Below are 15,122 nucleotides of genomic sequence, written 5' to 3'. Positions count from 1 at the left end.
AAAGATTTTTTTTATGGGGTGATTTTGTGTAAGGATGAAGAAGCTAGACAGAAGAAAAAAAAAGAGAATACGGAGGATAGGAGGATAGGAGAATAGGAGGGTAGGAAGAAACACATTTTCAGTTTGTTCATTATTGGCCGTTGGATTTAGTTTAATATTTGGAATTAAAATTTTAAAAGGTTAAAACTCGAATATATTTAAACTTAAGATTTAAGATTAAAATAAGAAAATATCTGAGTTTTAGGGTTGATTTTTAAGTTTAGGGTATAGGATTTAGGTTTTAGGGTTTTAAGGTTTAGGTTTTTTGGAGGGTTGAGAAAGAAAATGGAATGAGAGGGAAGATGAAAAAACGAAGATGAGAGGGAAAATGAAAAAAATTAGACACCAAGATTTTTAAATAAGTATCTCGCGGCAAAAATGATTTTTTTTTGCGTCAATGTATGATAGCGCTTAATTTTGGATCTGCAATGGTAAGGCACCTACACTTAACTAATTAACGCGGCTAAATTTTTTTATTTTCCCGCGATAGCAATTATAGCGTTTTAAATTGACAAACGCTATAAAAAAACAAGTGTTGGTATACAATAGCAGAAATGTCATAAACACTATAATTTGATGCTATTAATACCCACATTTTCTGTAGTGTGATGTCACTATAACCAATGACGCTCCTTGTCCAATCTCTCTTGAATAACGAAGTTTGTTGTTCCTTTCACATAACGTAATATGTGCTTGATCGCTTGTCCATGAGAGTCTCTCGGATTGTGCATGTATCTACTAAGAACGCCAACTGCGTAACACAAATCAGGTATTGTGCGAAGCATATACCTCAAACATCCTATAATTTTTCTGAAATCTGTAGCATCTATCTCTCATTCATCTTCACCTTTTGAGATCTTTAAATTCGACTCCATTGGAACTTGAGTCGCGTTACACGCTTTCATTTTTGTGTCACACAGTATTCCTTGAGCATGTCTTTTTTTTTATTCTAATTTTATGTGCTCCTTAAATAACTTTAATGCCAAGGTAGTACGTTAGTTTAACCTAGATCTGACATCTCAAACTTCTTTAACATATCTTCCTTGAAATGTTTAATCACCTTAAGCAAAGTTTCCATCACAAATGGATCATCAACGTAAATGGCTATGATCAAAACGTCTCCTCCTTCACTCTTGCATTACACTGATGGTCATGCACTTCTTAAATCTCATCTCCTTCTGAACCTAATCGAGTTTCACATTCCATGCTCTGGGTGTCTGGCGTAACCCATACAAAGCCTTGTGTAACACATAAACTCAATCCTCTTCTCCTTTCTTTTCAAAAGCTTCGGTTGAGTTACATACATTAACTCCTTTAGATCTTCATTCAAGAAATTGGTCTTCACATCCATGTGATGTATCTCCCAACCATTTGTTGCTGCGAGGGATATTAAGAGCGTATAGTTTCGAGACGTGTCACTGGTGCAAACACTTCATCGAAATCTATTCATTGTCTTTGTACACAGCCTTTGCCACAAGTCTCACCTTATACTTGTTCACCATACCATCTGTCTTTCTCTTTGTCTTGTAGATCCAATTTATCCATATAGATTTCATTTCGGTCGGTCTATCCACAAGCTCCCATGTCTTGTTTCTTGTGATAGACTCCAACTCAGCCACCATTGCTTCAACCCACTCTCGTTCATGTTCAGCCTCAAGATAGTTTTGTGGCTCGCCATCCACTATGAGCAACAATATTTCACTTTCTTGATCTGTAAGTAACATATAATCATCGAGATATCTTGGTTTTGTTATGGTGCGGCCGTGTCTAGTCACCAATGGTTGTCCACCACCGTCTTGGTTTACATTGTGATCAGTATCTTCTTCTTCTTCATCTTGGTTTTTAGATTTTTATTCATGATAATCACATTGATCATTACCTTCGTCTATATCACCCTCATGTGCAAGCTTAAGCATACTTGGTTCACAATCAGCTTGGTTTGTGTAGACATGCAATCCCAAGATTTCTTCTCATCAAAAATCACATCTCTACTCACCATCACCTTTCTTTCGACTGGATCATAGAGTCTATATAGTCTTTGGAACCCGACTCAGTTCCAAGATTGATCATACTCTTTGATCTCTCATCCAACTTCTTCAGATAAGGTCTAGTGATTTTCGCATGAGCTACACAACCGAATATCCTCAAGTGCTCTATATTTGGTTTCTTTGATGTGAGGCACTCGTATGGCGTTTGATCATTCAAGGCTTTTATAGGAACTTTATTGATGAGCTAAGTTGAATGTCTTACCGCTTCTCCCCACAAGGAGTTTGGCATCTTCATTGCTTTAATCATACTTCTTGTCATTCCCATTAAGGTTCGGTTTCTCCTCTCCACAACACCGTTTTGTTGAGGTGTATAAGGCGCGGTAAGGTGACTTTTAACTCTATTCCCTTCACATAATAGATTGAACTCAGCTAAGGTAAACTCTTCTCCTCTATCAGTGCGAAAAGTTTTAATTGTTGACCCAGTTTGCTTCTATACACTCTCCTTAAACCTTTTGAATCTATCGAATACCTCACTCTTCTCCTTTAATAATATAACCCACATATACCTTGAGAAATCATTGATTAAGACAAAGACATACTTACTATTGCAGGTAACATGGCCTTAGTCGGGAATGAGTGTCTAATTTGCTTCCCTGCTAGACATGCGTTACACACGCTTTCTTTGTGTGTTACGCTCAGCATTCCTACGACCATCTCCTTCCTTACTATGTTGTTCATCACTTCAAATCTTATATGTCCTAGTTGAACATGCCACCTCCATGTAGCATCTTCATCTCTGACATGTAAACATTATGGATAGATGTCGTAAACTTGTAACACATACTAGCAACCTTCCATACGAATATGTGAGTGTTAAATAAATGTCTTTCATCTTGACCTTACATTCGTTTTTTGTTGCTTGTCCAAGACTCAATATATTATACTTCAGATCGGGTATGTAATATATGTATTTTAGTGCCTTGTTTTGTCCAGTGTTGCACACAAAGGTAACAACCCCTTTTCCTACAATATCAACACACGATCCATCATCAAACTTCACATTCCCTTTGGTGTTTATATTCAGACTCGAAAAGAACTTCTTTTTCTCGTCATGTGATTGCTCGCTCCATTATCCATATACCAAACACTTGCATTGACTTTGTTGAAATCAAGATTCTTTGGAATTACCTTGTATTCATTCAAGAACACAACCTCATGTATATAGAGGGCATCAGCCTCTTGTGTCTCGTTTAGGTTGGTTTCTTGATTCCTCATTAACTTCTCGGGGCAGACAGTTTCATAGTGACCCGGCTTGTCACATCTCCAACATATCACCTTTGAACAATCCTTCTTTAAGTTTTTTTCTTCTTATTTTTTTTGAATAATGATGAGCAAAGTCAAGGTAAGTCACACAACCAAAACCATGTGTCACATACCGAATAATGACCAGCAACAAGGAAAGGCATTAAAATCTGAAATGTAGGTTAAATTGAAAACTATACAGAAAACTGAGACTCTTCTCAATCATCACCACCAAAATGATACTTGAAACATGTTATATAAGAAACAAGGCAACACATTAGTCACATAGATTCCTTGATTTATTTTATTTTTAGTGAAGTTAGCTATCAACTCACCAGCTGTTTATGATCAGGCCGACTTATGGAATGTGTCCAAGGTGCATTTTGTTAAGAGTCTTAATTATTTTTCAAAAAATTAAGGTCTACAAAATCTAATAAAAATAATTTTGTCAAGGTCCAATAAAAGCTTGAGCCGGGCCTGCTTATTATCATGCTTCCATCCAAAACCAGACCAGATTTGAGGGAGATCACTTCTGAGCAAACCTTTGAGATGAGAGCTTTAATTGGGTTACACCTTGGGACAATACTCTCTTCTCCAGGATGTATACAAGTACTGCAAGGTTTGAAACCACAACCGGCCAATTCATCTTCATAAGAAACTCAGTCTCTTCTTAACCTATCGGAGATTTTGCAATGTACTCAGAAAGGGACATGTGGTCAGTTACAAACCCATTTCTGGTGAATCTTAGGCCTAGAAATGTTTCAGTGGAGTTGGCTATCGTCATCACAAACTCATCTTTGCTCTAGAAAGCAAACACGTTTTCAAAAAGGTTCAAATGATGTCATCTATGTAACTTGATGACATGTCTTCTTCATGAAATCTATATATATAAAGAAGAGTTTTCTTCGCTCCTAGGCCATCCACATAGGATGCCACGTCAGAAAGTCGAAGGCTGTCGTCGCACCACGTGTCTCTGCATTCAAAACACATCATTTTGTTAAATGAATATATCTCTTCGCTTTTCCATACATACAAGTATTATGTAACTGACATTTTAATGGACATTAATAAGCGCTTATATGTATATAGAGAGATCCATCACATCCACTACATATCCTCACAATATTCTAAGATCTTTTTAAAACAACTTTTAGTTATGGTCAAGAGATAAAACAGAGGAAATGCTGGAGTTGCATGCAGATAGTGGAGTAACATAAGACGTTGTCATCCTTGCTCAGTCACGATCGCATTTAACATTACCGACGCTGTCTGACATCGGGTTCGTGCTGCTTATGTAGAGCTGGGTTCGCGGGTCAACCCGCCCCGTCCGCCTCACCAACCCGCGGGTCGACTCATTTTTTTCACTCAAAACTTCGATCCGCATGCCCCGCAAAGAAAGATTCACATACCCGCACCCGCCCCGCCCAAGTTTGCGGGCAACCCGCAGGTAATATAAATTTTAATAAAATAATTATTTTAATTATTTTTTAATTATATAATACTTATTTTTCTAATAAAATAATTAAATTATATATTATTTTCTGAATTTATAGTATTTTATATATTTTTTATGAAAATATATATTATTTTTTGAATTTTTTTTATTTTTTTATTTTTTTGCGGGTTAGCGGTACCCGCGATTCAAAATCGACCGACCCGCACCCGCCCCGCATAGAATCGACTCAACCCGCACCCGCACCCGCACCCGCATGTTGAATTTTTTCGAAATGGCCGACCCGCACCCGCCCCGCAGCGGGTCAATTGGAGCGGAACCCGCGGGTAAAAACAACTGAACATAGAAACAAAATTTACACAAAATTATATATATCATAAAAACCGATATATCTGCCCTAGTCTATAATATAATGAGCCAGTTGAGTCTTCAGGAAGACACGTCAGTCAGCATGTTTGTGGGACCCATGCCTTTTTTTTTTTTTTTTTTTTTTTAAAAAATTTTTTCTTCTGTTATGGGCTTCTGTCTATTATTGCGTGGGATTCACCGGCCCGTGGGTAGTGACTATTATTGGTTTATGGGTCCCACATTTTATTGGTTTGGTTTGGTATGTAGCAAATTCCGTTTGGTTCTCCGTGTTTGGTTTTATGTGTAGCCCCTTCAGTTCCGTATGGTTTATGAATTTGGTATCAGCCTCATAAAGAATGTTTTGTTATCCTTCGCCACTTCTTCAACCTCGCCGTCTCTCTAAACTCTGTTTGCAAACACAAAGTTTTTTTTCTATCACGATGTTAAGTAGTAGAGACCACCCCCTCCCTCCGCTTCCTTCCCTCCTTCCTCCAACGACGACCTCGAGAGCATCTCCGCGGCGCGCGGAGCCAATTCCGACTCAGACCCCAAGGTATCAGAGGACGCCGTCATGTACGACGACAAGGAAGACTTCTCTCCCGAACCTGATCAGGACTCTTCGATCCGCACATTCACTGCCGCTAAACTCGATCCCAGCTCCGGAGCCAACGGTTCGAGTCGGAACACTAAGATCAAGACGGAGATCTCGACGGTGAAGCTTGAGGCTGGCGTGAGCTCAGTCTCGGGGATTGTGCCGAAGGATGAGTCTGCTAAGATATCGACAGATGATACACAGACAAGGGGGGGTGGGCTTACATTGCGAGAGAAGAGGCTTTGAAGAGAGAGGTTAGGTTTAATCACTTTTATGTTCTGTCCTTAAAAAAAGTACATTTGACTTATATGATCTGTAGGAACAAGCTGAGCGGCTCAAGTTTGTATGTTAAGCATATGATGTGGTATCTTCCTTTTTTTTCAATCCCTTAGAGAATTTTCAGAATCTATTACAGAGGATTCGAGTTCACAGCCAGGTGCCAACTTATTAGGTGTTGCGGTTGAACCAAAATTTAATCATGTGCTAACTTATCTGATGATACCATCTATTTTCAGCTTAGGAGGTCCAGTAGGAGAAGCCTTCCCCTGTCTCGATACCAAGGAAGGGATTAAAAAGAAGGAACTTGTCTCAATAGGGATCTAAACAAATTCATCTCCAATTCTAACGGGCAGATAACATTCATGGTTCCTACAAAGTTTAAAATGTATTTCAGCATGAGATAAGAATTATTAAGTAGTAAATCTATTGTCTTGGTGAAGACACAGGAAGCTGATTTTATTTGCTATGCTCGGGTTGTTGAGGTCCTGCGACAAAATGGCAGGTCTTTTGTCTTTTGCACTGGATGCAGCAGGAAGCTAGACAAATCTGGCACTTTTTTCCGTTGCAATCGTTGTGATAATCCCAATGTGACTGGTGTTATAAAGTGGGAAGTTATTATACTCATAGATATATAAGATTAGCGACTATTTTTTATTATTGGGATGACTGATGTAAACCTTTATTACAGAGACCGTGTTGAACTATCAGTTGATGATGGGAGCGACAATGCCACTTTTGTGGTGTTCGACAGAAAGATGCTTAAACTCACTAAACAAGATGCAGCTGTTCTAGCTCTCGATGAGGTTTGTTATTTACTTTCCCACAACATTTGTTTATCGTATGCAATTGTAAAAATCGCTCTTCAGCTATTCAATTTTTTAACTTACTGCAGATGAATGGTGGTGGCGGTGATGAACTCCCACACTGCCTTAAAGAACTTGATGGAAAAGATTTTGTATTTCAGATACGTGTGACACCATACAATTTCACCTCAAACCACCGCACTTTCACTGTTTCTGGAATCAGTGACCACATTAACCCGAGGTATTATTATATTGTCAGTGCAGACTTTCATCACCAAGTACATCCAACTCATTTTAGAATAACACAAGTACATCTGTTTTCCAGACTTTCAACACCAATGAAGCTCCATTGTTGAAGGGGAAGGTAGTGAAGCATCCGCTTCTGTCAGCAACACGCTTGGAGGTCAAGGCGATGAGCCAAATCCATCCGGGTATGAAGGCAAAGAGGGTGGTGGCCGCAAACGCCCCCGTGAGTGAAGTTACAGAGCTGTTAAACGGTCAACACAACTCTGCTTTCGTCTCATTATAATTTCCTAAATTGCTATGCATTTCCTATTTCAGACTTTGCAATATTTTTCCCAATTTCCTGTTTTTTTAAGCCATTTACGGCAAAGTAACTCTCTCGAGGAGAAGATTTTCTGATATTTAATAGTAAAAATGAAGGGTTGACATAATATTTAGTATGGTGGTTCAATATACGTAACATGCCATTTGCATAATAAACAATAGCACAAGAAACCATGCAGGATAACACAAACTAAATCAGAAAAAAAAATTGGTCCATACAATTACAGTAACCAACAGTTGGGCCATAGAATTGCATTTAGTAACTTTAATAAAAATATTAATTTTTTTTTTTTAGAAAATAAAAAATAATTGAAAAAAGAAATCCTAAACCCAAACTCTAAACTCTAAATCCTAAACCCAAACTTTAGATCATTAACATAAGCCCAAATCCTAAACCATAAACCCTAAACTCAAATCCTATATCCTAAACTTGAATCCTAGACCCTAAACTCAAACCGTAAACCCTGAACTCAAAAGATTTGAATTTGGATTTAAGGTTTACAGTTTGGTTTAGAGTTTAGGATTTAGGTTTGGGTTTAGAATTTACGGTTTGGATTTAAGGTCTAGAATTTGGGTTTACAGTTAGGGTTTAAGGTTTAGGATTTGAGTTTATAGTATAATGTTTGGGTTTAGGGCTTACTATTTGAATTTAGGGTATAAAGTTTGGGTTTAGTATTTAAGGATTATATTTAGATTTAGGGCTTAAAATTTAGGATTTAGTATTTTGTTAGGCATCATTCTTTTTTCAACTATTTTAAATTTTTTAAATAAAATTTAATATTTTTTATTAATTATCTAGGTAGCACTTTGATTTGTGGTAACAGAGATATTGAATCTAAAGTTTCACCAAAGAGAGTGAACCTAAGTTTTGTCAATCGTATAATATCAAGTACATGCAATGATCAAACCAAGTAACAAGTATCTCAGATGAAAAACTTGCAAACACAAGCCAAGTACGAATTTTAACTACTTGGTTTGTTTGATTTTGTTACTCGTTCACAATTTTTTAAAAAATAATGACATGAGTTTTAGTCTTGCAAATATTGATCCATTTACTTTTAAAATTAGTTTTTTTTTTGATAAAACTTTTAAAATTAGTTGGAGATGACCTTTGTAACTTGGCTTATACTCGTTACTTACCTCGTTTCACCTTAAGAAATAAAATACTGACGTCAACTCTGAAAAATGAAATAACAAATCTTATTATTTATAACTGAAAATATATAAAAACATATGATTTTAAAAGAAAGCCATTAATAAAAAAGATAGCAAAATTCATATAACTTATTTTCGTATGAGGTTGTATTTTTATTTTAGTTACTTGCGATGAATAATATTTTAGAAACAAGTATTTATATATAGTATTAATATTTGCAAGTATTAATTTTTTCCGGGTACTTAATATAGCAAGTAATTGTTTTAAACAAGTGAAACCCAAATCTTAAATACCATTTACTTGAATGAGGTAAACCAAATACTTAACCTCCAAAAATTAATACATACTTGGCTTGTGCCAAAATCTACTTTATATGTCATAGCTTAGCTTTCTCCCTCGAAGAATACTTATCTCGAAGCTCTCCCTCCCCTCCCCCCAAATTTTCTCAAAACGTCCTCTTCAAAAATCATTACAAAACCTTTATAATAACAAAAAAAAATTACACAAGGGAACAAACGATTTCACGGACTCTTTAGTTCGGAGACAGTGATCATCTGTTTACACTTTAGTCACGGGCTTGACCTCGAAGTTTGCATCGGACCAACAACATTCCAAAACAAAAGAAACATTTAAAGTTCTTACTGAAAAATATTCCAAAATTTCTTAGTTGTAACGCAATAAAATGCTCCAAAAATTTCTCGAAGTTTGGAAAATTTTTTTCACTTTCATACCCCACACATGTTGGTACGTACCATAGCAAATAATCAAATCTACATGCACTCATTACTAGTGGTTTCCACCCCTACAAGAGTCACGGGTAACACTTAAGTTTCACCTATATATTTACATGTTTATTTGCAAAAATATCAGACAAAACAGTAATATTAGACAAACAAATAAAGTAGCAAATAATGGGCTCGAGGGTTTCGGCTTCCTTCTTCATTTTCTTGATCGCCACGGTCATCACATTGCCACCAACGATCCAAGCTTGCACTCCTTGCACTCACCCTCACCCTCCTGTCCCGAAGCCTCCACATCAAGGTGGTGGTGGTGGTGGCGGCGGCGGTGGTGGAGGCGGTGGCGGTGGCGGTGGAAAACCGCCACATCACGGTGGAAAAGGTGGTGGGCCGCCGCATCATGGTGGTGGTGGTGGTGGGCCACCGCATCATGGTGGAGGGACATCACCGCCGTTTGTTAGACCTCCTCCGGTGGTTTATCCACCACCAGTGGTGAGGCCACCGCCTATCTCAAGACCTCCTCCGGTCGTCTATCCACCACCAATGGTAAGACCTCCTCCGGTCACAACTCCTCCAGGAATTCTCCCTCCGATCATTAACCCACCTCCGGTCACAACTCCTCCAGGAATTCTCCCTCCAATCACAACACCTCCAGGACTTCTCCCTCCGATCATTAACCCACCTCCGATCACAACTCCACCACCATCCTCTGGTTATCCACCGTATCATGGTGGTCCACCTTCCGGAGGAGGAAGTGCTCAACCAACGTGTCCGATCAACGCATTGAAGCTTGGAGCTTGTGTTGACGTTTTGGGAGGTTTGATTCATATTGGACTTGGAAATCCAGTGGAGAATGTGTGTTGTCCAGTGTTACAAGGGTTACTTGAGTTAGAAGCAGCCGTTTGTCTTTGCACAACCATAAGACTTAAGCTTCTCAACTTAAACATCTTCATTCCTCTTGCACTTCAAGCTCTCATCACTTGTGGAATCAATCCTCCTCCTGGTTTTATCTGCCCTCCTCTCACTTGATAACAAACAACGTACGATATATCAAGGGTTTCGAGGCTTTTGAATAATCTAAATATTTATATTTGTGTTCCTTTTGTTGAAGATCAGTTTTTTTTATTGTCTAGGGTTTTAACAAGTGCTGTTTTTAATTTGTTGTCCGTTGTCGTTGTTGTGATGATTCAGCTAGGGTTTTTGCGTGGGTCTTCTTTGAGTTGTTTGCTGTAATCTTTCATTTTGTTTTGCATCTATTTGAATCTTTAATCTTATTAAGAAAACCTTGCGAGACTTATTTTTGAGTTTTCTAGACTAACATCCCTCTCTACCAAGATAAAGGTATGCCTGCAGAAAAAAAAGAAGGTATGCATGCAGATATGGAAATGTGTGTTTACATGTACGTACGGAAAAAGCTTTTGTGATTGAAACACAATGATAAAACGGTCAAAATATGTTTTACTCGTAATATTCTTCTATCAATTTTTTTTTTTGGTTCAGGAATTTTCCTGTAAAACATTACGAGAAAAAAAATTAACTTAAGTCACATATACAAGAAAACGACAAAATTGTAATTCCAGAAAGAAATAAAAACGTAAATTATTTTATCTAGCTATTCAAATCCAAAATGCACGTAGCTTCTACTGTTCCACAGCCTATGTACCTACATAGTACACAATATGTATACGATTTTTTCTTTACACAAGTTGAGTAAGGAAAAAGGGTTCACGGGCTCACCATCAATATAGACCCATTGAATTTTGATTGTTAATTCTGGACCATCCAAGTCGGAATGACAGACAACACACCATAGTCTCACCTTTCTAGCACGCAGACTGAAGGTCTAGAATTTTTTTTTTTTTTTGGATTAGCCTGTGAGTATCCTGAGTTTATGAAAAAGTTCTTACTAATTTCTAGAGGGAAATACAGTTTATAGACAAAACTTTTTTCTGGATATTTAAATCAGCCAAAAGCAATAGCTTATATCTATATAAATATCATGAATAATGTGACTTAATTTCGTAAAGCATATCAAAATCTGAAATGTGCTGAGGTTCCAAATCCATCATTTTACCATTCAACCACAAGATCCATAGTTTCAGTTATTTGTTTTAGTAATATTTTACAATGTGTGGAGCAGAGAGACCGAATAAAAACAATTCGTACAAACAAACTTTAATATTCCTCATTTTATTCCTAGCATTTTTAGGTTATCAGACGTCTGTGATTCGTTAAATTGATATATTGTTAGTTGAATACTATATTGTTAGAGCTAAATACTATATTGGGTTATATTTCTGCTTTTTTTTTTTGTCGAGTTATCATGAATCATGAGAGCAAAGGCCAAAGTCCGCGTTAACCTTTTATCTAATAAATACATTTCTTTCAGAAGTCGGGGTTTGTTACACGTATTAGCTCTAGAATTGCTACGGTTATCCCCGAATAATAGTTACCATTAAACAAACTATAACTGATTTAATGAACCATTCGCAGTTTCACAATCTGAATTTGTTCATACTTACACATGCATGGTTTAATCTTTGAGACAAGAATATGACTACTGGCAGGATAAACCAGGTAGTATTCATATATCACGGCAAAACCACGTCGTATTTCCGCAAACACAAGAAAAGTGAAAACAAACAAGGACTTGACCATTATCTTTTGTCTGGAGACAAACATGATTAGCTGGACATAATTTATTTGAGTCACCGCAATAACCTTTCCGCAATCGAAATCTCAGCAAACAGCTTATTCACCTATGCGGACGATGCATAAATTATGCAATAAGATAATTCAAATATAATTTTCTGGATAATCAGCTCTCCTAGATCAAAATTTAATTTATTTTCAAACTATATTAATCAAACTACATTAAGTGAAAATTGGTGCTAACCAAATCAACAAAACAGTTTCAGTTATTTATTTATAAACACAACATGATGTACCCAAAACAGTTTTTAGCTTAGACGTTGTCTTCCCTTCTAAATTAAATATTTATGTATGTGGTTTGACACCATACTATCAAATCTTTTCAACTATGCCTATATTTGTCTTTTTGTTTGTTTTGTTACTAGATCCGTGTGAATGAGGTATATTGAAAATAATTTTTGCATACCCCTATTTACTAAATTTTCTATTCACGGGGAACAAAACTATAATATATTACACGCAAATGATAAAATTTATAGATTCTCATGACTGAGACACAGTGTTATATAGATTTTTTTTTTTTGTGTGGTACTCTTGGACAAAACTAAATTGGTTTCTCATTTTCTCATAACAATTGTGGAATAAATTCATTAGATGGAAGTGAAGTTCGAATGGGGAAATTAAAAAAAAAGAGAGACTCTCAAATTTTATTTGTTCCAATAATGTTTTTGATATTTTGGTCATTTGAACATGTCTTATCTTTCTGTAATGGAAAAAATAATAAATTGAATTTTAAAAATAAAAAAAAATATGAAAACCATTAGAAACATATGTATGACTATTTATATGTTTAAAATTGTTTTAAAAAATAGTGAAATTATATTTTATTTTATATCCTAGCTGGGGATAGAACACTCATTCTAGCTATCTACTTAGTCTAGAAATCGGATACAAAGTCTTATACATGGATCTATTCTGGATATATAACGTAAAAAAACTTTCTTATATATTCTATCTTAGCTAGAATTCATTAGGTTATATTCTAGCAAGATATCTTTAGTCTACCTATAGACTTATTACAACTTATAGCCACGATTCTGTGAATTACCTTTTTTTTGTTTATGTGTCATAACTTGTTCTACCTTTTACTTTTTGTTATGCGAAGAATAAATTTTCCATCCTCTCTATAGTGTTCTGCACAACGTCGGATACATATTATAGCCAAATCACGAAAATATGAAAAACTTTCATATTTCGTTATATCTTTCCTAAATCTACAATTAATCTCGCACAATATCTTCTCTTCCACGTTCTTCTCTCCCACAATCTTTGAATTAATTAAATTTCGAGCAAAGGTAAAAAAGCGTAGATTTGTCATTCGAACTCACCACTCGTAACAACATCACAAGGTATATAACCACCAGGACACAAAGACTCTTGGTACCACTCATGCTTTAGACCTAAAATAATATTAGGCAAAGGTTTGTCTTAAAGTATCAAGAATCCATCATCTTTACCTCAATAGTTCGATTCCGGCATGATAAAGAAAGGACCACGATTCAAGTATTTCTCATGTATGTATACGCAAAGATAATTTACCAAAGAAAATTGGGTTCCAAGTGTGACATAAGCAGAAGCTGTAGCAGGAGATGCTCATGTGTTCTTGCTATTCATTTTGTCTCTCTCTCTTGATATCACAACAAATCTCTTATGCCTCTCCAAATATTTATGTACTTTCAAGTGTCTTACGAACTTCTTTTGGGGACAAATTTTATAAATACATAGGATTATGATGTCTCAGAAAGTGGCTAAAACTTATATGTTAGACTTAAGATATGATAACTTACAACAATGATTACTCTTGAATACTTTTAACACATTATGCTCTGGTTCAAAAAATCATTACACTTAGCACATCAACGTTTGTTTGCAAGCTAAAAGTAATCAATATCCGGTGAGCTACTCTCGTTTCAGAACGTTCATTTATCTCTCATCTTCAAGAGTAAATTCAGCTGGTCTATCCCAGTATCCATATCCTACAACAAGACAAAGTCAAAGAGATTCAGAGATAAAGAAACATGATTCTGATGTTATTGTCTAAGCTTCCATCAATGGATTCAGAGTATTAGGAGTAACCTGAATTGTCCATTGAGTTGCCTGCAGAAACTGGTTTTGGCTCCTTAATCTCAACAACAACACATTCAGACATCGAGAACGTTTTTGCAACTGAGGCCGCATGTTCCAAGCAACTGAAAATGCATAAACTCACTCATGTTCATGGAGATCTTTATCATCAAACCGTTCAGTAAACAAAGAATAGTGTTTGCAAAAAAAGAAAAAAACTGACTTTTGTTTGAAATTCATCATTCTAGTCTTTTTCTTTTTTTTTTTGGAAGTTTACTCAAATATTACATATTTTAGGACAATTGACTAGAACCATACAAATCTTTTTTTTTATTACTGCCATTTTTTTTATACCAAGCGTGCCCTTTTTTTATGTTATGAGAAAAAACGTATTTACACGAATGTCATTACTTTTTAGTGCCACATAAGCAAAAACCCAGCGCCACGTAGGAATTTGGTTCCGTGTTTTCATTAAGTCAGCCGTAAAGCGCCATATACGTCGTTACGACTGAGTTATTGCTACGTTGCGGCTGAATTAAACAACGCGGCTGACTTAAGAGAAAACTGTTGACTTAAGAACATAAGTCAGCTGTTAGTTACAGCTGATTTACAGAAATCTGACTGATTTATGGGATAACGGCTTATTTACGTACACGCGTTACGGCTGACTTATACATCGGCGGTTTGATTTCTGGAAAATTCAGCTAAGTTATAGTTAAGACATGGCTGAGTTATGTTTCCACGGCTGAGTTAACGAACATCATCTGGCTGAGTTATTGAATTTACGACCGACTTATGGGATGTTGTTACGGCTGAGTTATATTTAATAAGCCATAGTTGGAGATCAATTCCATATGCCTCTCCCACTCTTGAAAAATTCTCCTTTCTTCCTTTATGAAAATATCATTTAATATTTATTTTTTTTAAATAGAAAACGTGAGTCCCGGGGGTGTAAAGACTCCAACACCCTTAACGAATTAGATTGGCTGATTTATGGGATAACGGCTGACTTACGTATACGCGTTACGGCTGACTTATACATCGGCGGTTTGATTTCTGGAAAATTCAGCTAAGTTATAGTT

The 15,122-nt window shown here is 36.3% G+C and overlaps 2 protein-coding genes and 1 long non-coding RNA gene across 4 annotated transcripts; all 3 read left to right on the top strand.

The window, feature by feature from the left end:
* Positions 1-5,439: 5,439 nt before the first annotated feature.
* LOC106317882 lies at positions 5,440-14,631 on the top strand. Its single transcript, XR_001265242.1, has 3 exons — positions 5,440-5,976; positions 14,046-14,047; positions 14,618-14,631. It is a non-coding gene; the product is annotated as an uncharacterized LOC106317882 (long non-coding RNA).
* LOC106317881 lies at positions 6,144-7,480 on the top strand. Of its 2 annotated transcripts, none has more exons than XM_013755683.1 (6): positions 6,144-6,158; positions 6,238-6,366; positions 6,442-6,605; positions 6,690-6,804; positions 6,894-7,045; positions 7,130-7,480. In XM_013755683.1, the coding sequence occupies exons 2-6, from the start codon at positions 6,364-6,366 to the stop codon at positions 7,158-7,160; spliced, it is 465 nt and encodes a 154-aa protein (XP_013611137.1). In that variant the 5' UTR covers positions 6,144-6,158; positions 6,238-6,363; the 3' UTR covers positions 7,161-7,480. The 2 variants fall into 2 exon arrangements, with proteins under 2 accessions (XP_013611137.1, XP_013611139.1); XM_013755685.1 differs by having other exon boundaries at positions 6,238-6,386; positions 6,504-6,605.
* On the top strand, positions 9,382-10,561 carry LOC106317879 (36.4 kDa proline-rich protein). Its single transcript, XM_013755681.1, has one exon. The coding sequence runs from the start codon at positions 9,439-9,441 to the stop codon at positions 10,291-10,293; it is 855 nt and encodes a 284-aa protein (XP_013611135.1). The 5' UTR covers positions 9,382-9,438; the 3' UTR covers positions 10,294-10,561.
* Positions 14,632-15,122: the final 491 nt, after the last annotated feature.

This window comes from Brassica oleracea, chromosome C9 (genome assembly GCF_000695525.1).
Source record: "Brassica oleracea var. oleracea cultivar TO1000 chromosome C9, BOL, whole genome shotgun sequence".
NCBI classification, from domain to species: Eukaryota; Viridiplantae; Streptophyta; class Magnoliopsida; order Brassicales; family Brassicaceae; genus Brassica; species Brassica oleracea.
The sequence above is the reverse complement of the archived record's forward strand: the minus strand, read 5'-3'. Positions and strand labels throughout refer to the sequence as shown.

What these genes read in the sequence shown, in the direction of transcription:
- LOC106317881 (XM_013755683.1), top strand. An exon ending in AATGTGACTGGTGTTATAAA is followed by an intron (nt 6,606 to 6,689) that starts GTGGGAAGTTAT and finishes CCTTTATTACAG; the next exon opens with AGACCGTGTTGAACTATCAG. An exon ending in AGTGACCACATTAACCCGAG is followed by an intron (nt 7,046 to 7,129) that starts GTATTATTATAT and finishes TCTGTTTTCCAG; the next exon opens with ACTTTCAACACCAATGAAGC.
- LOC106317879 (XM_013755681.1), top strand. Translation starts at nt 9,439, where the DNA reads ATGGGCTCGAGGGTTTCGGCTTCCTTCTTCATTTTCTTGATCGCCACG.